This window comes from Filicampus tigris, chromosome 11 (assembly GCF_054856515.1).
Source record: "Filicampus tigris isolate MCC_2025a chromosome 11, RoL_Ftig_1.0, whole genome shotgun sequence".
Classification (NCBI taxonomy): Eukaryota; Metazoa; Chordata; class Actinopteri; order Syngnathiformes; family Syngnathidae; genus Filicampus; species Filicampus tigris.
The window spans coordinates 16,196,264-16,221,293 of NC_141227.1; the positions used below are offsets into that span (position 1 = coordinate 16,196,264).

General features: G+C 41.4%; 2 protein-coding genes across 4 annotated transcripts in view; one reads left to right on the forward strand and one right to left on the reverse strand.

The window, feature by feature from the left end:
• tysnd1 (trypsin like peroxisomal matrix peptidase 1) overlaps positions 1–25,030 on the forward strand; it is a 43,437-nt gene that overhangs the window by 14,192 nt on the left and 4,215 nt on the right. Inside the window, exons 5-6 of one of the 2 annotated variants that reach the window (XM_086044982.1) lie at positions 22,638–22,678; positions 23,374–23,680. In XM_086044982.1, the coding sequence (XP_085901108.1) occupies positions 22,638–22,678; positions 23,374–23,418 (86 nt within the window). In that variant the 3' untranslated portion in view covers positions 23,419–23,680. Of the gene's footprint in view, positions 1–22,637; positions 22,679–23,373; positions 23,681–25,030 lie in introns of those variants that run through there. The other variant, XR_015088622.1, reaches the window with a different exon arrangement.
• spock2 (SPARC (osteonectin), cwcv and kazal like domains proteoglycan 2) overlaps positions 1–25,030 on the reverse strand; it is a 40,009-nt gene that overhangs the window by 8,714 nt on the left and 6,265 nt on the right. For both annotated transcript variants that reach the window (XM_086044986.1, XM_086044987.1), the window contains 2 exons: positions 23,835–24,158; positions 5,426–5,471 (listed from right to left, as the gene is read on the reverse strand). In XM_086044986.1, the coding sequence (XP_085901112.1) occupies positions 5,426–5,471; positions 23,835–24,041 (253 nt within the window). In that variant the 5' untranslated portion in view covers positions 24,042–24,158. Of the gene's footprint in view, positions 1–5,425; positions 5,472–23,834; positions 24,159–25,030 lie in introns of those variants that run through there.

Sequence of the window (25,030 nt, forward strand, 5' to 3'; positions counted from 1 at the left end):
CGTGCTCGACGCTTATTCAAAAGCAACATGGAAAAAGGCAAATTGTGGTGTTTAATGTGTAAACGAGACTTCTGATAGTACTGTAGAAGATAGCAAATTGCTGGGTAGACTTTGTACTTCTACTCCAAGTCAGTGATGTTCATACAGAGCAGTAATATGGGGTGAAAATGCCACCTTTCACAGACGGGGTTAAGTGGTGCATTCACTTCAGAGTTTAAGTTTTGTAATCGCACTCGTAAATTAAAACATTTCTAAAACATCTTTAGTACCCACTAGGATGAACAGAAATACCATTGTTATAGTACCCCATAAAACATGAACAAAATATTGATTTCTAAAATGAAAAACAGCACACTACAGTATTATGCTTTATAAAAACATACAGTAATATCATAATCATTAATCATACAGAATGTAAACAGTTTGAATTCATAATTCATCATAATTTCATGCATTAATTGTGCAGCTTCTTCTGATGCCTGGGGCAGTGTAATAAAACATACTTGTACACAAGAAGGACATACAGCTCAGTAAGATGCAGTACTAGTCATCGTTTTTCACAGAGGATAAAGAATATATACCTGTCAATATTCTCATATTGTATTGTCTTCCGTTTTTGCTGCACTGTTCATGACTTCTGACTTTCCTAAGGCAAAGTTATGTGGTTGTTTTATAAACACAACATGCAATTCTTAGTTACATGTATAGTTTTCCAGGCAGCTTCTTTTGGAAATGGCAATAAACATCTTGAGAACTCATTCGATTTTTTTTTTTTTTTCTACTGTATGCCAAACCGCTGCTTGCTGTGAAGTTCGCAACCATCATAGCTAGCTATTGAAAAAAAAAATCGCCCTAGCGACGGCTCATGTGTCTCATAACGGTCGACTTTGAACCCCCGTTCTATCCTGGTGACGTTTATCTAGAACAGCGACAAGGAGGGAAAAAAAGAAAGTTTTTTTTTTTTTTTTAGCCTATTGTCTCAATTACACGCCTTATCATTAGCTTCTCTTCCTAAATTCACCGATTTTTGCATCCGTGCTATGATAAGTTGCAAAATGAAAACATTAGTAAATAAATCTGTCTTTGGTTGCCAACTGCTGTGTTAGGCGCACATATGCAGCATAAGGTATCTGCCTGAGCCTCATGTTAACTTAACAGGCTTCCGCGGATTAAAGCAGCGGCGGGCGATGATGACGTTTCCATAGCAACAGGCTCTCGGCGGTCCTGGGAATCATTTCTGGGTTGACTGTGATTTGTGGCTCAATCTGGTTTGTTTGTGAGAACTCTCGGTCGCTCGCTCGCTCGCTGCGCAATCATGTCAGCGGGGCCGTCCTCGAGCTTTTGTCTTCATTTCATGATGATGCGCTCATCGATGCTGACTCCTGTGCCGTCCCACCTAAGCTCCACGTCTCTGCTGTGCTATTAAACTAATGCGCAAATTGGCAGAAAACCTCCCTTAATTATTAGGTACTTTGGACTAGCCAATGCAGATTCAAATGAGGTTTAGCTGTGCGGATTGAGGATGTGAAAGTCGAGTTTGGGCTGCGTCCTCATCACGGACCTTCTTATCGTCCGTGCACACTTGAACATAATCATTATTGAGGAGGTAACGTCGAATTGCCTGCACTTGTAAGGACGTGGACGCATTTGTCACACACACTCAGTCCCTTATTATGATGAAAGTTCCTGGTTGCCTAGGTAACTGACCTTATTCTAGCTGACCTTCTAAATGTCATCAGCATCCTTCTCCCGCTGTTGTCTATCTATGATCCTCCCTTCTCGAAATGTGTCTCAATGTATAACAATGTGATTTACTGAGCTGAGCATTCCTAGCCGATGGATCGGTCTGTCTACCCGCTTATGACGGACGGCCATTTTCCTGGCGATAAACAATAAATGGGAAATAAAATAAAAAAAGACTAAATCGTCTATAATCGTATATAATCGTCTACAGCCTGACATCGATGATTATTATTTGGTTTGCTGCTTGATTAGTGTATTTTAAATCAGGCATTATTTTTGGTCAGCTAATGGGTCCTAATAGCGTGCCTTTAGAAACAATAGCGCTGGCCGACACGCTGTAACTGAAACTATTAGCATTGGGACTTTATTTAACCAGTCAATTCTCAAGTTCGGCCAACAATAATGTAAGCATTTTTCTGTCTTCTGATTAGTTAGTCGGAGTTGGAATTTTATAGAAAAGCTAGAAATCGTGCTGTTTTTGTATAGTTTTAATGATTACTATAATTCTGCTGTGATAGTGGTGGTGTTTAGAGGTGGCCTAAATCAGATAAGTCAATGGACATATTGCCAAGTTACTTGATAATCTGATAGCGTCCGTCAAAACATGAATGAAAAACTAGACCCCGCGGGGCTTCTCTTATCTCCTCTGTGTCGGCCACTGAAATAAGGTCATTGATTGATTGTGCTGTTCAAGCTGACCTCTGCTTGACATTACATCCATCCATCCGTTTTCTGTTGTGGTAAAAAAAAAAAATTAAAAATACAAAATTTGTACAAAAGTTTGCATGCGCTTGCCTGCGCTTGTGAATGCGCTTGTGCTTGTTTGTTCTTACAAGTCCAAATTATTGCTGTCCCGCAGCGCTGAGCAGGGCAATGCGATTCAATCAGAGCAGAGAGCCACTGGCTGCATTGATGAATTGACTAGAGAAAGCCAGTGCAAATTAGCCTGACCTCTCACTCACTCACTCAGCGCGCAGGTCGCCTCAAGTGGAGACAGCTACTCCAGTACCTGAATGCAAATTTCGAGACTCTCCGTGTGTGTGTGTGTGTATACGTTATTGACAAAGCTGTACACGTCTGTCTTCTGTGAGGTCAAGAATACCCGGTGGAGGAAAAAGGAGGACTGCGGGCTCTTGTAAGGTCATTGTGCTGATTTTGTGCCGACTTAGGTGACCTCATTTTTGTTTTCCTCCATTAGAAAGCGTTGGCTCTCTGGGTGTTTCAGGATTGATTTTGAAGGTTCTTTTATTTATTTTTAAAAGCTTACTTTATAAATCTTGACCATTTTTATTTAGCTGAGCTTTTCTGCCAATTATTATTGTTTAAACAAAAATCCTAAACCTTGATTGAGGATACATTTCTTCAGCAAGCCGCCTCCAACTACATGTCATGTGACTGTGGCTACCGCTAATGCTAGGTCAACTATGTGAAGAGAGCGGAACAGCGGAGAGGAAGTAACATGGCTAGCACGACTAATAACCCTGAAAGTGCAGACCCCTCCAAGCTCATTTAGATCAGCATTATGGGAGCTTTTTGGCTACCCGGTTGACATCAGAGATGGAAATCACGTTGTCCACAAGACCTAGACTAGGTGCTTCAAAAAACGTTACATTGACCTTATTAATGCACCTTCAAAGACACCATCCTGAAATTAATTAAAGACACAGTCCACTCTGAATAATTAAATTATTATATTAATAAATTACGTGTTATAGGCAAGTATAATATTTATTATATTCATGCATTTGTAAATCATCAAATCAGTGTCAAACAAAGGGACAGAAATCAACTTCTGAATCAAATCTTAACTTTGGTGTATCATTACAGCCCTACCTAATATTAATTTTGTTGCCTATTTATCATTTTAATTACATTTCTGTGTACGTCACTTCAGTTTGTTTTGTCACCACGAATCTTTTGGTATCTGTCGTTGATCTATTTAACAACACAACAATTACATGTTCCTTGTTATATCACAAAGGGAGAGTTGTTCACATTTACTTTAAAAGGACATGAAAGATACTCTTGGATAATGAGGCACATCCTGCTTTATTCGATCTAAATAATTATCTGATCGCATGTAGCAGCCTGCTCAGGTAAATTTCCATCACCGTGGAGCAAGGTGCTTGAGTGGATGTTCAAAATGGATCACACCCACTAAAAATAAGAAATGAAATATAATAATTGATTTTAAAAAAGAGTTTATTATTATGAAAAGGCAATTTGTTATTATAGCCAATGGCAATTAAAGTTACTGTTTATCATTAATATTAGCAGCAATGGCAGCAGTAGTATAGTAATCTGAAAATCATGAGGATAAGTGGTATAGAAAATGGATGGATGGATTAAACCAATCGTCATTTGTCGTGTGTCTATAGTATTTCACTTAAATTAATCTGAGATAATGTTTCCGTGCTTCTGTGCTGCTGTTTTGGTTAGCAACGGAGCCCAAATAGCTCTCCACATTTAACCACCAGCCTCCTCTTTGATTTCAAATTCTCTGTTGGACTTAATATTTTTGTGGGCAAATTTCATCTCACCAAAGCGACAGTTGTCGCTGACAAGGACTTCCATTAAATTAAGTCTTAATAACTGTCACCCGTGTCTTGCATATCTTATCCTCCATGCTTTTACTTGTCTGTCCAGTCCTCTATTGCAAAGCATAATTAGTCCTTCATTAGGCCTTCAGACACCGCACTAATGGACTCTGCCATTCATACGACTTCATTTAAGCTGCAAATGAAGCGGCGAGGACACGACACTGGTGTCATAACTTGGCTTGCCACAGGCTCAGTTAAAGCTGAGCTGTGAGGCGAGGACGTTTTAGAAAGTGAGTCTTTACGCGTTTGCGGGCTTAGAAAAAAACAAAGTGATAAGAAATAGACAAAGAGCAGCGATGGGTTGAAGCAGAGGCAATGTTGAGCATCTCCTTGGGGAGGTGCATCAGATCTGCTCGAGCACATCAAACAGAATACAACAATCACTCAACCTGTTTTTTTCTGCTGCGAAAAGAGACAGAGGGTGACCCGAACACGCACACACTCTAGGCTGTGCAATACAATACACAAATGATGCGTGTGTGTGTGTGGGGGGGGGTCCGCTTCAACCGAGGGTCATGGATTCTGTCATACAATATTCAATTTTGATCATGAGTGCGTGATGTCACATTTGGAGGAAATATCTGTGTGATGCATTAGCAAAAGAAAAAAAAAAAGACTTAATAAATAAATAAATAACTATAGTGAAAATTCCAAAACTATTATAACCTTGACCACAACTTAGACCTGCTTTGGTCTAAAGTTTAGCCTACTTTCAGCAACCAAATTGTCAGGTGCGCTGGGGGCATGTAAATCGCCGTTGGTCTAGCAATTGAATGCCCAGCAAGGCGCAGCGCGGTCTGCCAAATTCACAAAAATGGTAGTCTTGCACTGGCACACAAATCAAGATGTGTCCGTGTGCTGTCTACAAAAACAGAGCTGTGTGTGTCTATAATTACAAGTTTCACTTTTGGTATTGAACTACTAAAATGAATCAGGTTTTCCAAGATATTCTAATTTACTCCGATGCACCCCTATGCATGCATGTTAAACAACGTTCATGTTGTTGCAGTTTAACACACCATATGTTCTATGTTCCAATGTCCACTTAATAGAATAAGTAAAAAGGAGAAAAGAAGACTCACTGTCACTGGAGCCTTGATTCTCATCCCAATTGCGCACATAATCATCCTGCACAAAGACAGAGAAAAGAATCAGTGAGATGCTGCAGAAGTGCAGACAATAAATGCAGGTTTTTAAGTAAGAAGTGCCATTAGCATCGCACGCTGATTATAATGTGCGCGTTTTGTCTTGAAAGCATGATGATGAGCACAGCGAGACGCGTACGTAAAATGAGTGTGCATTTGTATGGAAATGAGTTTGACTAATGTCTTGCTGTTTACCTGTATGGCAAACATATGGCGCCATGGGCCTATTGCTTTTCAAGTGCTCCGCAGTGCTTGGAATTTGAATATGATGTCGAAGCCATGCATAGATAAAGACATACAACACCGTGTATATACAGTTTGTTAACACTTAGAAGAACTGACCTCCACTTCCTGATGAAATGGCAGCAAAAGGAGAGAAAAACAGTGGAAATTAGTGGAAAGTAGTCACTGCACATTATGCATACTGACTGAAAAGAGGATGCATTTGCTTCAGAAATCAGTTTATGTATTAATTATGCAGCAAATCTCCATGTTTTCTGGCTAGAGATTACTACAACACTCACTCAAGGTTTAAGGTCGGCATGATTTTAAGACAAAGGTCATTTATATAGTTGGGTTTTTTGGGAAAGCTGTAAGACAGGTATTATTGTGATGTCTATTCGATCATATGTTTTATATTATTTATGTAAACTATGTTTACTATTGTTTTTGTAGAGGCAGGAAAAACTGAGTTGAAAGTTGAGTCCAGATCTTGCATTGATTTCATTGTGTGGTCCAAGTGCACCAATGAAAGTGTATGGTAATGTACGGTTTAAAGACCATCTAACACAGATGACATCATGCTGCTTTTCACTAACTTTTAACTACCGGTAATCACAAATACCAAGGTTCCATTGTGTTATTTATACTGCCCAATGTTAGCCAGTGTAAAAAATATTGCAAACAGTAAACTGCATCATTAAAAGTTGACTTTTTTGATAAATATCTCACTATATGGTGCTACTGTTTGAGTTGAAATATACTGTAAGGTGTTTAAAGGTTTACAACTATTGCAATACCAATGCTTGTTTCATTAGCCCATCTATGGCACACTTTCATAAGGCAAAGTTATGTGGTTTGATTAAACACACACTAACAAATGCTGGGTTGTTTTCCTAACCTACTAGCTGGGTAGCTATGGATTTTAAGCAGATTGGGTTACTCTTACCGAAGGTTGGGTTAGTTATTTTGACCCAGCAGATTGGGTAGAAGATTGGATTTCGGCAGCCTTAAAGCCATTTTTTTTTTCAAGAATATATTCTATGCAAGCCCACTAGTTGAAACAGGGCATTCTGATAAATATTGCGTTTGTGGAATAAGTGTTTGTCCACTCGTTTTTAGCCATCTCTGGGGGCGGCCATTTTGTCTTCTGTCGACTGAAAATGACATCACAACTGGTCACAACGACCAATCACGGCTCAGATTCAGAAAACAGGTCAGCCGTGATTGGTCGTTGTGAGACAAAATGGCCGCCCCCAGAGATGGCTAAAAACTAGTGCATCTTGCTGCTTAATTTATACTCCACAAAATTAATCAGAATGCCGTGTTTCAACTAGTGGGCCTGCTGGGAACATATTCTTGAAAAAAATATGTTTGGGTTCACTTGACTTCCGCTTTAAGAGCTGAAGATGTCATTTTTGACATTTTCATACAATAAATTTAGTGTCAGATTTTTCCAAAACATTGATGGTCAGTGGGTAACACTGCTGACTTGAGATGAGACACAGGATTTGGGTTCAAATCCCGGTCAGGGCACATGGCCCTCCTACGGAAAAAGGGTGGGTTGCGTCAGGAAGGGCATCTGGTCTAAAAACTGTGCCAAACCTCAACAATCATATGAGTGACTTGCTATGGCAACCCCCAACAGCGTAATGGAGTGGCTTAGCGAGTCCCTTTTGGACCCAACATTCGGATAGCCATTTCACCCAATTTGGGTTACTTTTGTCCCAGCACATGTTCTTCTTGATTTGTTTAGTTTGGCAGATAACTTCAACTAGGAATGGCATCTTGGCCACTTGTTGTAAGAAATGTTCACTATCTGTGAAACTAGTGCTTTTTGTGGAGTTTGCTGCCTCCATTTATTGCTTGTATAGCAAATCTTTGCTCAATAAGAAATTGGCAGAGAGACGGCTCATATCTCAAAAAATGTTAAGTTGGCTCACTCATAAGTTGTACAAAGAAATTCTAATGTAATTGTGGCAGAATAAACTGTTTATCATAGAAAAACACTCAACTCATGGCTAATCTCATTATTGTGAATGAGATTAAATATCTCAGTAGCCCTTGACAAGCAGCCACAATACAAATCTTCTTTTTGAGCCTATTCATGAGATATTTACCATGCCTCAGTGAGACTTCGTCACAGCTTTAAACATTTGCCGCACTGCAAGAAGGTGCCAAACATCTCTGAGACGTTCTTCTTTGACCTCCGCAGTGTGATCATAAGCAAGTAAATATTTTCCGCACTGTCAAAACCCTCCACTCGAGCATCAAAACATTTCTCGCCTGCGCACCTTGCTCATCTCCATCGTCATTGACAACACAATGCCTTGCCAGGAAGCTAACATGTGCCTGTGGAATGAACTCGATACTCCACTTGGGTGGTGAGTAATTGTCTGGGTTTTGTAGTTTGTAGTTTACAACCTGACCATTAATCCCGTGTTTACCGCATCTCCTCGATTGATGATTCCCAACCTGAATTATTCAGTAATCCCTATTTGTGCTCCTGCCAAGACCAGTGAAGAAAATGTCCTGCTGCACTGACATGACTGGAAATCAATGACTTGAGACTGTGCATGAGTGTGTGAAAAGGAAGAAAACACACACACACACTTGTAATATGCAGGGCTACGGCACACTGCAGTCTAATGGCAATGGCTTGTTGTGGCAATATTTTCTGTACTACTGCAATAAACACATGGGGCTCTATTTCCATGACCAGTGCAAATCTGGTGTGGCGAGCAGTATTAATCTGCACGGAGGCGGGTTAGATTTAGTGCTGGAGATTTGCAAATGTTGACAAGTCGATCTATTTTAAAAAGCGGTGGTTTGCTCCATTGTGGGTATGAACGCATCCGACTTGATTTGCTGCCAATCAATGCAGCTTTTCTCCTTCCCTTTAAATGTGGCACACTTACATCTTGCATGGCGGCATCTTTGTGTGGAATAGGATTCAGTGACCCATGTGTGACTGGAGCATTGTCACTGCTCACTCAGTACGGGGCTGATTTAAAAACTATAATAATGATGACATTAGTAATAATGTTTTCCATGAATTGGTTTATCCAATGATTCAGAGGGTTTGATATTGTCATATTTGTGAATGAAATGCATCTGACATCCACCCACATGTCCGCGTAGCTCAACGCCGTCTGCCCCAATCAAATTCACCAAAATCGCGCTAGACTACCTGCGCTACTTTTTAGACATGGTCCGAGCAGGTGTAACTTTAGACAGACTTTCCGCCACCAAATTGTCATTCCGCCAGGCGATTCAACAACACACCCTCGCTGCACCGGAACGCTTGCACAAAAATCATGATATGCCAGCATGTCAGCATGCGCCGTCTATGAAAATAGAGCCCCAAGTCTTTATTTAATCACTTTCAGAAAGAGAAGAACTTTTACAGCCCTGAAGACGAAAGACAAGGCTATGTGATTACGTAGCAGGCTGTTCTGGTAAATTTCCATTACAACATTGTATGATTGCGGTCGTCTCAGAGGGAGAAAGGAAAAGCTCAAAAACGGTGCTCGTACATCTCGCAGTGGGAGTGGAAGAAAGCCCAAAGTTGAGCTGCGACAGCTATCAAGCAGTGTAAGACATGTAGAGAAATCATCTCACACAGTGAGTCTGCCTCACGATTGGATCAATAGGAAGACAGCGTGAAACACAGTCAAAGCCTCAGCCTTAAATGCAGAAGACAGACTTGCTGTCGTCAAGTAATCTGGCTAAAGCTAAACTCAAGCATGCAACACTGACGTCTTAAGGTGAACTTGACCACACTTCTCTGAGCACCGGTATGGAAATCGTTCGATTTTGACTCGGTGTTGCCATAACAACAATCTGAGGTGGACGCCCACTGCTGTTTAGATTTGTCTGAAATTCACTCTCGCTATTCCATGTATGTTTCATCGTTTGTTCACAGTGTAAACGTTTCATAATTTTAAACAGTTCCCCATTGTCTTAACATAATACCCCAAGGATCAAGAATCATAGTACACTGTAACTGTGAATGAGTGACTATATACACCGCCTCATATACAGCTAACAAGACGAGCGGGGGTGGACCAGGTGATTTGGCACTACAGAGGCTTTGCGAACTTGCCTCTTGTCATCCCGCTGCCAGGCATATGCAGAACAGCGTTCTGGATCTCTCCGGGAAAAATTATACAGAATAGCCAGCTGCAACCAAAATTTGTTTCTGCATGTGAGTGTTTCAGACATTGGAGGCCGGACACTTGGAAATGGCTCGGAATCTTCACCCATCCTAGCTGATCGTGTCATTGGCGGGGGAACTCAGTATGAGGGTGGTTTATATGTAAATCAGCCTCACTCTTACACTGCTCACACACATAGAAATAGGCAAAAGGCAGAAAGATTTACTTGGGTTGTTTAATGTTCCTGTAAAGTGAAGATTAATATGTTCTTAATCTAACACACCACAGAGAAACGTGTGAACAACCCTGTCATGACTGCAAGGCGCTCTAAAGCAGCCACGCCTGTGCGAAGCCCCTTTCAGCACGGTGGCTGTCACATTGGACATTTTTTTCGCCTCGCTCTTCCACTCTCTTTCTCTGATGTTCACACAGTCACGGCCAACAATGAGGTGCACTAGAGCGGCCATGCCAGTTGGAAGCCCCCAGTCCACATGCTGGCAAATTGGACATTAAAAAAAAAAAAAGAAAAATCCCACTTTGTTATGCCACCTTTCTCTGCATGGATGCATGCAGTCATGATCAACAACGAGGCACTCTAAAGCAGACATGCAAGGGGACTATATAAAGGGGAGATGCATTTTTGGGGTGTAGGCAATTGCGACATGCAAATTCATCCTTCGACACATGAAAAAAAGTTTGAACATAGCTAGTCAATCTGGTGACTGGTGGTTCTTTTATTACTTTGGCTAACGCTAAATACTATCTTGGTTGACATTTCAACAACAGCTGTAAACAAGTCAATGCACTCACCATTATCCAACCTTTTTTGCTCGGTCCCTGTAGCTATTGGAAGTGGATCACACCACCAGAAACGCTCAGCTCGTTTTCAATCTGACCGCAGCGTTAGGCCAGTAGGACTACATTTCCCATGATTCTTAGACACAGACACAGGGAGTAGTTCTGGTTATGGTATGGCGATAACCTGCTAGCCAACACGAACGTAATACGATGGAATGTGAATTAAAGATGATGAAATGAAAAGCTAACATCCATCCATACATAAGGAGCACGAGATTACAAGGCGCACCCCATCCACATATAACGTGCACCAGATTACAAGGCGCGCGTTCGCGTTTTCGGAAAATAAAGGATTTTAAGTGCGCCTTATAGTCTGAGAAATACGGTAGACCGACACTCCAGAGACCCAACTATTTGTGTACAAACAATAAAAAGTCAAATTTTCAAAATGTCCCCTTCAAGAGAATTGATTCTGACAAGTGTGAACACACCCTAAAATACAATTTACAAACCCACATAGTGATTAAAGACACTGAGGGGGGAAGAAATGTGACATATCCAGGACAGAAATTCTGTAATCTACCTTCCTCCTGTTAAACAGAGCATGGAAGTTCTCCCTTTGCATCCCAACATGGCCGTCTGATTGACAGCTCCCGTCCCTCTTATAAATAAGCCACGGAACCTGCCGTCCCCTTGTAGAATTCAGCACAAGTCGAGAGGAACTGTGTCAAAGAGAGAGCTTCCGACACTGGGTGGATGGCAATAAAAGAAACGGGTTTGAAAGAATGCGCCAGTGCGTGTGTCTGTCAGGATGCGCCGGTGACTGACAGGTGCTTCTTGGCAAATGTCGGCTGTCGGACGCACTCAGCGTCGACTCTCCTCGGGGGCGCCGCTCGCCGTGACAGCACCGCGCCGCACGGCTGCCTTGTCACAAAAGGATGCCTTAATAAAACTGCTGATGATAAAGGTTTGGGTTCTGACCTTTTTCCTCATAATCGCTGATGATATCTGCATTCGTCGCACACAAACGCAGAGCAACAATACACGCTGGAACAGCTATTGTCAGCCATTTTCAGGCTTTTCTTCTGACACAATTTTAGGTGATCAAGATGCTGTCACTAGAAAGGAGTGGGATAAATGTCATAATTGGGCAATTTGGGGTTTGGCGTTTGAATTGAGGGACAAGAAATGCAGGGATGACAGATAAGACCAAAAAACACATATGTATTTATATTTGATACAGAGTAACAAATGAATAGTGAAATTGCTGCATGGAGCTAAGATTCTTTCATTATCCTTATAGCTTACGTAGTATTTGGACTGTTTTTCAGTGATAGGTGTTGTTCCTGCCTAATCTCCTCTCTGATGTGTGTGGCAGCAAAGGCTCAAGGAAACAGGTTGGATTTGAGGTGTTTTACAATGGTTATATTCAGCACATTTGTTTCTATGGAGTTTAGTAAATGACAGTTAAAAGAGGCTGGTTTACTTGTTCGTATTTATTACCCAATAACTATAGAGCCTCAACGATGCCTTGAGATAAAAACTTTGGCCGCCATCAATTCACATTGGTTTCAATGGAGAAGGAGAACAATATCTGTTGGTGGCAGACTGGCAGTAATGTACCGTTAAACTAAGTTGCCAACCACGAATCGACCCCACAGAAGAACCAAAACGGACAATATATTAGGTACAGGCGCGTTTTGTGCTCTGATTTTCCATGTTGGACGATTATGTGGAGAGAAAACATTCTTAATGTGTGTTTTTATACCGTATAACCCTGTCAAGTGCAAACTTTGCTTCAGAAAAACACATTAAAACATGAATTTTTATTTATTTTTTATTTTTTTACACGTACCATTATTTTGGGATTCCCCCCCCCCCTTTTTTTAAATGTCGCTTACTGTATGTTTTTTGTGCCTTTTCCTACTGAATTCCCGCTTTGAAACCACAAAATGTAACATTTTAAGCACCTAAGACTCCACCGTCGAGCTAATATAATAGTCCTCCAGAATTGTGGGGGTCTGATTTGTGACCTGCGCTTCAGAATGAGGCTCCGAACAGAAAGCGGTCTGCCCCCCCACACGCAATTTCCCCACAACATCCCTGGAGAGCTCATCAAGGATGGACCACATGCCCTCCACCTTCTGCTGTTCGAGTCCCCTTCTCATCCTGTGGCACCTCACAACAGGAAAAAGGGCTACAAAACCCAAACAACCCTTTTCCTTTTCATAATTATGTTGTCCTTTTTCCATAAATTGTTTGTGATATTTTTAGTCATTTATTAGCTTCTTAAAGCCCATTTGAAAGAAGCACAGCTCTGAATTAAACTAGGCCAGACGGCGCTGTAGTACACCAATCTAATCTGATGAAATGCAGTGAAACATTGTACACCACCTTCATACATTGAGCCACTTATCACCTTCCACCCTCCTTGAGAATCACACTGTTGCCGCCAGCGTCAGTTATAGATCGCACGAAGCGTCTGAGATGAAACAAAACTCTGCAACAACTTTGTCATCCCATACGTGCTATTGTTATTCCCTTCACTGAGCTACAATGCATGGGAAGCGGCTCAGTTTAGTACATGGATGTAGAAGGACTGCAGGGGACAGATTTGCTTCTGTTACCCCAGAGGGAAACTTCAAAATGGACGTGCACAATTGTAACAGGAGCTCATACTTTTTTTTTTTTTTTTTTTTTGCTGGAAACCACAATGAGATTGATGAACAAAGCTGTGATATAGAATTACAAGTAAAAAAGTCTGCCTGCCCAGAAATGACTCAAAAGTGATATATGGTATCATTTTACCACTTTGGGTCAGTGAAAAGTTTGACTTTTTAAAAGCCTGCTGGGTTTTGTATTGATTTTCTTTCTTCTTTTTTTTTTTGGTCATGCATTGTATCTGCAAGAGTGTATTTCATCTCTGGCAACAACAATTTTCAATCACGGCTTTGTTCTTATTTGAACTTAGAACAATCGATGTACTGTACGCTCACATTTGTTGTTCAGTTCAAAACTTGCTTTGTGTAATGTTTGCACTGATGTGTTCAACAAAAGCAATAAGCAAAACAGAAAGGAAATAAATGCAATATTCTGCAGCTTTATAGATATGGCTTTTGTACTAAAAGGATATTACAAGGAAAGTGCTGAAATGTATTTTATGCAGCATGATAAATTAAAAATGTTATGTGTTGCGATGTACGGTACTTACAAAAAGTTATTTGGTAGAAGTGGTTCTTTTTTTATTTTCTAATCTTTTCCAATGTGCATAAACTGCTGACCAGCCAACCGACTGAACGACAGCATAGGAACTATCCAATCCAGCAGACAACCAGCCAGTAAAAGCTTTGAATACTACAATAGATATCCATCAACGATTTCCCTATAAGAGCCTGAAAGCAAAGTGTTGTGCAATGTATAAGTTTCATTCCGTTTAGATTGTGTAGTCAAACAAAATGTCAAGGTAAAATAAAGAGGAATCGCAGACAGAAAGCAACATTCGAGCCTCACAGAATTGTGGTACACATTTTCATAGCTGTAAAGTATGGTAAATGATGCCACTTACTACCTATACCGTAATTAAATGTGTCCTTGTGGACGACAGAACCTGGTACAAAGCGGTAAGAACCTTCACTTACTCTAGCTCGATGGGGCTTGCAAGAAGGACAGACCAATCATCTTAAACACCACTACCATAAAAGTCTGGTTTAATCCAGTTCAAGTTTTTACAACAAAATGTAAAAACTGGTGCTTTCATTTGCAACACTGCTTTTTTAAACCATCCACTCTCCAGTACACTTCTTCTCAGTTATTACGGTAATAGGTTTTTGTGATCTAAAAAAAATGAACCCAAGATAAATCACTTCCAAATTTTTCCTACTACTAATATGACCAATAAACTGTACAACTTTAGAGAGTGTAAGTAAAGAATAAAACACGTGGCTGTATCCAGATTTAAACAATCACATTCAAACTAATGTTCAATAAGATGAGGTCAGCACACGTGTCACCATTTCAAGTGCCTCTGATTAACCCCAAATAAAGTTCCAATATTCTTGTAGGCTTTTCCCAATGTCATCCTCAGAGAGCCTGCACAGCATCAGATGGATCTCATTGTTGAAAAGTATCAGTCAGGGAGAAGTTATGAAATAATTTCCAAAGCATTGAATATACCGTGGAACACCATGAAGACAGTCATCAGCAAGTGCAGAAAATATGGCATAAAAGTGACAATAGCAAGAAGTGGATGTTCCTACAAAATAGGTGAAAAGATGAGAAGAAAATTGGTCACTGCCAAGAAGCAGACAGCAACATTGAAGGCAAAGGATTTTCTGGCAACTACTGGATGTTTAGTAAATGCAATCTCCTGTCCTCTTCATATTAAGGGGTAGGACGGCAAGACGAAATGGAAAGGAAATAAAACACACTTGCAATCTCCCAAACACGTGGGAATCATAGCTCACCTTCAGAAAACAAGTGAGCCGTGATTGGTCGTTATCTGAGCCCTGAACAGTTGTGATGTCATTTTCAGTCGACAGAAGTGACAAAACGGCCGCCTCCAGAGATGGCTAAAAATGGGTGCATTTTGCTGCTTAACTCATATTTTATATTAATCATATTGCCTTGTTTCAACTAGTGGGCCTGCATAGAACATATTCTTGAAAAAAATAGATGTTTGGGTTGACTCCCACTTTAAATCTGTAATCATAAAAGTGGCTTATTTGCATTTACACTGGACTGGTTGCTTAAATGGCCTGTTACGGAATGTATTTCTCGACAGTAAGCGGCCTGTTTGGCGCATATTGCAGTGTTCAGGTGTAGTAGAAGCAGAAGCAGGTCACTGGGAGACGTCATGCGTAAGAAGTGCTCACAGGCAGAGCGTTCTGGCACCTGTGAGGTAGGACAGAGAACAAAAAGAATGCTCGAAAAGACTTTTTTTTTTCCTTGCTCCTAGGCTATTAGTCTCTTCTGTTTGGAGGCCGTATCAGCTAAATGAATTTGATATTTGTTCCTGTTGGTTATTGATTTGCAAATTCACGCTCTGTTCTTCTGCAGCACCTGCGTCCTTCAGAAGTGGACTAACACTGCAGCATAGAGACAGGCATTTATTTTCCCCTCCGCCTCAATTACAGCCCACGTAGGCTTTTGGAAGGAAGCCATAAACGTCTCACAACACACCAGTCGCCCCCTACCTACCCGCAAACCCCAAAAATATCCTTGTCTCTTGAGATGGATGAAGGTACCCGCTTCATCAACACACCTCTGGACTTTCTGCAGTCTCATGCCTAATCTGGGCTCCGATAAGGAGCAAGCGGCATGACGAGCTAGACTAATGGCTTTTTGATGAGCTCTTATCGTCATTCACATCTGCATCAGCACAGCAGAGAGCTTTACGCATGAACTGTCGAGCTGCAAAGCCACTGTAGAGCGCTTATAGAATGACTCACTGCTCATGCTGAGTGTCTGCGCCTTGAAAGACACTTTTTGACCCGACTTAAGGGTTTTTGGGGACGCGAGTTGTCGCTGGGGCATTTTTTTTGATTTGACTCGCGAGCACAAACTTGAGATATGAGAGCAGGGTGGTGGCAGTGAAGTCATCTGAACTCACTTCACAACAAGCAGCAGTTTGGCACAGTCAGCAAATCTTCCAAAAAGAAGCTTCAAGCTGTTGAATGTCATTGCCAGTTCAAGTTTACTGTCAAATTAAACATAATGCAGTTTTCGTAACAGCCGAAACGGTACGTTCCAATGCGACCACACTCGGCTGTGCAGTCAGCCTCCTCGCTGGAACTTTTTGATTGCTGAACATCGACGCTTGCTGGCGGCTGCAAGCGGTGTCGGACAACGCACTCGACTGCTTGGGAGGCAACCCCGCGACATGAAGACACAGGCTCATGATCACCTCCACACGCTGCGCTAAGGAGCTAATGTTGTTGTGCTAACTCCTTTCGTTTTAACGGCCTGAAGCTAGTTGTTGCTATTAGCCGCCCCGTTATCCTACCTTTAGCCGGGGAGGGAAGGGGGTGGGGGTATAAAGCTCCAATCTGCCTGCCCTGCTGCTCACTGCAAGCCGCAGTCTGCCTCCTGGGAGTTGACACGAGTTTAGCATCGCTAAATGTCCGAAATATAAACCGGTCGGGGTTCGTGTGCGCATTCCTGCTCTTGTCCGCTTCAGCCTGTGTAAGTGTAGAGGCGATCGCCACGGTATTTTTGATTTAGTGTAGGTGATCATGATGAGATCACGTTTTATGTCAATAAATCCAAAGTATTGTACAGAACACTTTTATACTTTCACAGGTTGAAGTGGACAAGAGTAGTAATGTGCATTTGCATTTTGGTGGCGATCGGTCGCCGTTTTAGACAACAGAACTGACAAAGCGAGCAATATTACCACGCTTGGCTCCCTCCCGTGACGTGGACAGCTGAGACTGAAAACATAACATACTCCACGCCCCAAAAAGGGGCGGGGAAATTTGTTGTAAACCTAATCACAAAAAAAGCCCTTAAATCACTACAGAGTCTTTGGAGGTGGGCATTGACATCAAGAATTTGACATCCTCCCCACTGTTCTCTTAGGTGATTTTGGATGTGGTGTAAGTGAGGTTATGCAATAATAAGGATTTGCCAGTAGCTTCTCCAAGTGCCTTTCTGCATATTTAATTTCTTTCTGTGTGTGTGTGTGTATGATGGGGTCTGATGTGTGTCGTCAGATTGGCGTAAAATGGACTTATTAACTAGCAGGCGCAAGGCCGGACCCAGTGGTCCTGGGCTGCAGAAATGGGAGCGAGGTGTGTTCGTTTCAGATAAGGTTTTAGCGGGCACACTAAGTAAGGAGAATAGAAATGGGGGGGGGGCGAGAGTATGCAAAAATGGCATCAGCAATGCATGGTGACATGCATGATGAATGCCAGTAATAAACAGTTTCATACTGAGAAAACTTGCATTGCTGAGCCCTATATTCATCATGTAGTTCATATCGCATCTGCCTTCCAAATCGACACAACTTTGGGCCAATTTCATGCTTCGGTGATATCACGGACAGTATCATTTTAACGAGGGAAATGGAGCAATTGTATGTATTAAATTTATTTTTGATTTAGTGCCATATGTGGTGCGGGTAAAATGAACTACTGTACACTCAAACCTCGCAGAGATAATCAGGTTTTCTCCTATTAAATGCGTAAATTACAGTGTATGTGCTTAAAATGGGACCTATGCATAAATATGTACAATATAACTACGACTTTTCCCTTGTTTCACTACAGAGTGTGTGTCTGCATTTTTGCCAGCTTTCACAACCAGCGTTCATTATTTAGCACTTTTGATTGCACAACTGCACTATTATACATTATTTGTAAGCTTTTGTAAGTAAAAGAACTTATTTGGAACCTACTATTAGGGTGGCAGAGCCCCACCAAGGAAATGGTAAGGGAAAGGTAACAACAAAACAGGCCTTTATTAAATCTATTCAAGGAAAGGTAAATGGATATTGCTTTCTATGCTTTCTATGTCACAATTTTTTCAATTTAATATTTTCATATCAGGAATATCATATGAATTATTTTCATAATTTTTGGGGTCAGTGCACACATTTGGTTGTTAATTTACAAATTATTGACCAATCAAAATTTTTGAAAATGGCTTGCTCTCTTTGGCAATGTAATGTTTTTGGGGTCTCCCGAAAAGTGATGCTTTTGGAGGTACGAGGATTCTGCCTGACGCTTGAAATATTCCCATTCTACCGTGGTTATTTTATAGTACATTTCCAGTCAAACATTTGGAAACACGTTCACATTCAAATGGTCTTCTCATACATGTAAAAAAACTTGAAGCTATTAACTTTTGAAAATGCACAGCTGTGAACTGAAAGTCATTGCAAGCATCATCCACATCATAAAGCTGACTGAGAAAATACCAAGACGTGCAAAGCCTTTATCGGGGAAAAATGTGCCTACTTTGAAACAACAAAATTACAAAACATTCTGTTTTGACTAACATTTTTGTTTACCAAGCAATTCCATTGATATTTCTTCATAATGTCGATGACTGAAGTATTAATCTACAATTCGCAACATTTTTAGATAATGAAAAAAAAAAACCCCACAGAATTAAAGGGTGTTTCCAAACTTTTGAGTGGTACTGTAAGTTAGACGTTTTAAAGTTTTAACCACCTAGAAAATAAATTATTTCAACGATAAGAATATTTTGGGGCTTAACTACACAACCTTTTGAAGCAATCAAAGAAATTACTGTGTGTCACTCTTGATACTAAGAGATTTCATTGTACCCCTCTATGCCGGATGTAGCAAAGCAGCCCCAGAACATAAGCAAATCCCCTCCGTGTTTCACAGTGGCTATACAGCATTTTTTCAGTGAGTAGCCTGAAAAATCAAGTCTTGGTTATGTTTTGGGGTTACTACAGTTCTTGTCATTATCATTTCCAGCTCAAAATATATTTATTTGATAAATAAATACAATGTCAGTTAAATTTTGGCCAGGATATGAATCATTCTGAATGTAACACACTCACATGCAAGAAAACAAAGCACACCTTGTCAATAAACCTGAATTTTCTGTTAAAAAAAAAAAAAGGTTTTCACGACTCGGCTACAAAAAAATTCACAAGATTCTGTTAAAGAGTTACAAAACTCTCTGGGCATCTCCCCCCCATCTGCTTCTTCATGGTCCCCCACGTTTTTTCGCCCGGGTGGATTTGGTGCATTAGTGGAATGAAACGTTGAGTGCACCTGTCAGATTAAAGGATTGAATTCTATTATTTGTTGACTGTAACTGTTAAATCTAATCCGCTTGTCTTCCTGTGAAATAGATTGAATTGGAGCGTGGATGTATTGGAAGTGAAAGCGGCCTGTTATCCCGCTCTGCTCTTACCGGGAATACATATTAAATATTTACAGTATTCACTCTCCTGCTTGTGTATTGTGCGCGGCTTATGCGAGGGGGATATGTGCATCTTGGCGTGTTTATGGAAGAAGCAGGACGATGAGGAGGAGAGCTCGTCTTTCATGTGGTGTAGCTTTGATTATTGCTTTCCAGCGTCGGATTAATATTCAGCATGCTTCTCTCGGAGGACTGTGCGAGTCAACATCAATTTGAGTAATCGGAATACCTATGATGACTGCGCTGAGTGCATGTAATTCCCAGAGACCGACGCTCGCTCATTGTCAAGTTCGCAAGGAGCAACGCGAGCTGATTGCATATAATACGTATGATTATATAAAGCGTGCGCCGCCTCTCGTGGATCAGGAGGAGAGCGTGGTGGGAGAATTCCCAGCAAAGGATGCTTTCCATGTGGCCTGGAGCTGGCCCTGGGAGCGGGATAGAGTCATCAAACTCCCAGAGACGCTCGCTGCATTTTGACACCGTAGCGCACACACATGCACACACACAGATTGGCGTTGCTACGGCAGCAAGCTGAAATCAAAGCGGTTTCTATTGGCAAGTGCCCCCCCCCCCCCCCCCCAACCCTCCAGGAGGCTCAGTGGCTCTCTTCTATGTTGCTTCTCCCATCATCCTAATCAGCTGCAGAGACACCACCATCACTACTAGCCTTTAACACACACACACACACACACACACACACGCACACGCACATGCAAATGTAAGCCCACACACACACACACACAACCACCGCTGGGAGCTATGATCACAAGACATGCAATAAGCGAGTGTGTTTCAGTGCGGCTTTGATGATAAATCAAGACAAAAATATGACGTGTGACATCTTTATATCGCTTATATTGTTGCTCCGCATACATAGAGTACCATTATTACTTTACTTGCACAATCTCATCCAAGATGAGACCTTGATAGAAGATAGAACATAACGAGAAACGCATTGTGTATGTTTGCTTTTTTTTTTACTGCTTTTCCCAGTGTCATTGTTTGAACGGCACAGACATGGAGTGCGATTGGATGTAGTCCATCAGTCTATTTTCTATAGAACTTGTCCTCATTGGAGTCTCGGGTGGGCTAGTGCCTAGCCCAGATTATTTTGGGCGAAAGGTAGGTACATAAAAATAACCCTTCATATTCACACCTATAGGCCTATTTAGAGTCTTTAATGAACTACAATGTAGGCTATGCTTTGTGATCATATCATGTTTTCATTGGTGAAGCAAGATGTGGCTCATTTGTTGTTTTTGGAATAACTGCGACTAGAGTTCGGGGACTTGAGCCACATAACTTGACTCGAGTCAGACTAGAATTGCACATTTCAGGGCTTTAGCCTTGCATAGCTAAAACTTGTAAAAGACTTGAATTGACTTAGACTTGAACTAAATGACTTGACAGGTTTGACCCGTTTATATTTGAAAATATGCATTTTTAATATCATGGGTAATTTATTTTGTGTGTGAAAGAAAAGTTGCTGTTTGTGTAGTGCACATGAACCTGCCATCATCTTACTGCTGCATTATGATATGATGCGGTGGGCAGAGGCCACCTTGTGAAGCAAGTATCATAGAGGGAGCACCAAAGATGATTCAATCATAAACTTTAAGTGAATTCAGGTAGATAGTGGCAACATGCAATGTTTGCAACTCAAAGAAAAGAGACAATAATTCTGACATCTAACTTTATCCCATCACCATAAAATCCACAAGACGAGTGCGCTTCATTAACTTCACAGTTTAGCTAACCGAAAGCTGGTCAAACATAAAACAACTTCCATGTCCTGTATGCGTCTAATTGAAAAAAAACATGAAAGGAATAGACAGTACACAGACTGGTTTGGGATGTGATTTGTGAATGTTAGCTAACTAGCAAGTTAGCGGCTAACTAACGCAAGTATAGATACTGAGCGCCGAGTGTCTAATGTGCAAATATTTGTGGCGCCTAAGCAAAATGTATGACTAAACATGCTTACCCCGAGTTATGACTTTCTTGAAATTTAATAGGGACTCGACTCGACTTGCTTTATCTTCGCCACAGTAACTTGGGACTTGCTTGAAACCTAAAGGTTCAGACTTGAGACTATGACTTGCACACATATGTATGTGGTCACCAAGTGTGACTGAAGTTGCCATATCACTCAAAATATACTTAATTCCTCGGTGGGGTCTATGCATCTATTGTCTCTTGTTGCAGGAATAAAATGAAAAAGACTACCGGTACTCTTGGCCGCAATATGTGGCTTCACTGAATCCTGCATTAAATACACAGGCAAATTGGCTCTGATACACGAGTTTGCTGGGATCACTGTTTGAAAGAGGCCGAGTGAGAAAATGTGAATTGTTAAGCATGGCAAATTCAACTTCACCCATCTATTTTATTTCTATGCTTCTTTTCCTTTCATGGTCAAAGGGAAATGGAGCCTATCCCAGCTGACTTTGGGCGCAAAGAGCAGAACCTACTTGAAACTTGTTTTTCATATATTTGCACCGGGTTTAGGGAAGGAAAAAAAGGCTCTGTTTTGAGCTGGGCAAACACGTAATTTATCTGCTAATTTGCCATTCAGAGTCAGTTTCTATTAGCTGCTATGCAGTTCCAAGCAGACATACGTATGTTAAAAGATTACTGTTCACCTCAGCACTTATTCCGGTGTTTTGCTGTTCTATACTAAACACTAGTTTAGCGGTTAGCTTTCTAACCGTCTCCGCCTAGCCCTCTTGTTCTTTGCGTCGCATGCAGCTACTCGTCGTCCTCCTTTAGTGAGAACGATGCTCGACAGAAGTGCAGCTTCCTGTATTTGCCGCCATGCAGGAAAGGATTAGTGATTTCTAGGACCTGTGGTAGGACAGTGGTTAGCCGCGATAGCTAGCCAACTGCAGCTCGTGCGGCGCAAGTTAGCTTAGAGCCTCGTATTTGTAGTTTCCAAGCACCTGGTAAAGCAAAGATGATGGGTGACTTTTAAGTTGACATCTTGAACAAGTGTTATTGCGAGTGGTCCGCCGAGTTCAAATTTATACCGTAGGCCAAATTTATTGTGTCTAACACGCTGCTGTATATTCACACAGGTGGCCTAGCAGTGTTGCAGGTCGGCTGGCGCTACACCAAGGTAAAGTACAAACACATTAATAGCCTAATTGTTAAATTCAATTGTAAGTTACAAAGATGCAGCTCTTGCATTGGATCTCAATGCCAATAATGTTGTAGAGTATACTGAATGTGTTTGGAGGGTTGCTGGGACGGTCAATAATGGTGTGCAGAATTACAAGCAAGGCTTCCACTTGGATATTTTGGAGCAAAAGTTAGTGACATAATCCTGCAATAACACAATTTTATTACCAGCTCAAGTGCAGTTCCATGGGACATACTGTAGTCAAACTAATCCATTTCCTATTTTCACATGCATCTCATCCTCTGGGACATGCACGAACCTTGTATTGTCCTCATCAAGTAATAGACTGGCGCTCACATTTCAAATCCTATCATGATACCTCTCCCGAGCTGCAAGACCCACCCTGGATCAATTAAAACACAATTAACCACATTCGTATGGAACCTAATCCAACTGTGCTAATGTCAAAATCCTATTGAGCGTCATTTGTAATCAGTTTTCCATTGCTGGGGGCTAAAAAAAACAAAAAAAAAACATCCATACATTCACAGGCAAGGCTAATGCATCATGACCAGCCTGCAGGCGTTGGTTGATCAATCCCTGCAGCCTTGCTTGAGCCCGCTCCGTGGGGGGAATTTTCACATCAATCCATCTCCACCCCGCCGCTGCACTTGCTTAATTCTCTTGTTTAGGAAAGCTCCCGGGACACGTTGGAGAAACGAAGCAGCCCACATTAGACGGATGTGAACCCCGTTAATTGCTTGTTATTACGAGAAAGCCCCCAAGTGAAGATACAAGAGGAAGTGATGCGGATCCATTTTTGTCTCTTATGAAACATCACATTGGGGAAAAAACATTTTAACAGCACTATAAGGCTAGTTTTCATTCGTACAGAGATGGGCCAATTTAAAATGCACATTTCATTGAATAAGGTAAAAAAACAACAATACTTATCGCTTCTTTTCTACTAAACATATGTCATATAGTTCAGTTTTGACCACCTAAATTTGAGGTTTTAATTCGTACTCCATTTTTTTTTTTTTTTTTTTTTTTTTTTTTAATAAACAAGTTTTGCCAAGTTGCCGTGCTAATAAAGTGTTCCATGGTTGATACATCTCATTTTTGTCGCATGACAGCGCACGCATGCACTTACGTCTCTGAAGCGGTTCCAGTGCTTGATCTTGCGGCTGTACTGGGAAATGGTGGACAGCCACTGCTCGTCCTCCATGAAATTGCCCGTTTTTTCCGCCTCCTTCACCGTTGCGGCGGCGGCGGCGGCGGCGGCGGCAGCAGCGGCGGCGGCCTGGAGGCTGGAGCCGAGCAGCACCAGCAGCAGCGGCGGGACCGCTAGGCACAACATATCCGTCCTGTGGAGCACGCTGAGTCGGCTAAAAAAAAAACGAAGACGACGCGTTCTCGGCTCTCCTCTTCTCTGAGCAAGATGAAGATGAGGAGGAAGAAGAGGAGGATGCTGAGGCTGGAATGAAAAAGTGATTAGCTGCGAGGATGCGATCTTCTTCTGCGGGGAGGGGGCGAGGGGAGGGGGTGTAGCCTATATTTGAGGAAATGCTAATCCGTTATGGCAAATCTAGAAATACAGAAGGTTCTCGGTTTACGAAGGAGGCAACGTAACCCAAGTCAGTCGGAACGCGAACAGCTTGCAGTAGTGAAGTTGTACATCTTGAAAAACATTCACAAACAAAGCCTATAGTGTGAAATATATTATGTGAAAAGTGTATTTCCTCTAAGTGTGCTCTTTCCTTCCATCCGGCCTGGCGGGGCCACGTTTTTCACTTGAAATGTTTATATAATGCATAATCGTTATTTGTGAGCGAGTAATTTTATTTATTTATTTTATTTATTTATGGTTCCAGGTTAAGATATTTTTTTCATTAAGGGAATTCTTTCTTTTAGTAAAATGCCCATCAATAATTTCATTTTTGTAAATTTAACATTAAATCAAATACAATTTGCATGAAATCTGGTTGACTTCACATTTAATGGATTTTTTCATGTTGAAATAACACAAGCCAATCATTTTCTACGCACATGTGGACTAACCTGGTGCAAAACTTGGCAACGTGCCATTTGAGTGGCACCAAACCATGTGGTACAGTGGACAACTTTGGGCCATCTGCTACACAGTTCTGAGGTTATGGGTTCTAATCCGGGCTCCAGACAGCAGCACCAGCTAGCTAAACAGATAGCTTCTACTCCTGAGAGAAAGCAAACCCTATTTGCAACCCTATTGCTGTGATTAGAGTGACAGAGTTGCACTACATTAACAGAGTTGCATCTCCTTCTTTACTCAAACTTTAGAAACTATTTGCCTATAAAAAAATATCATTA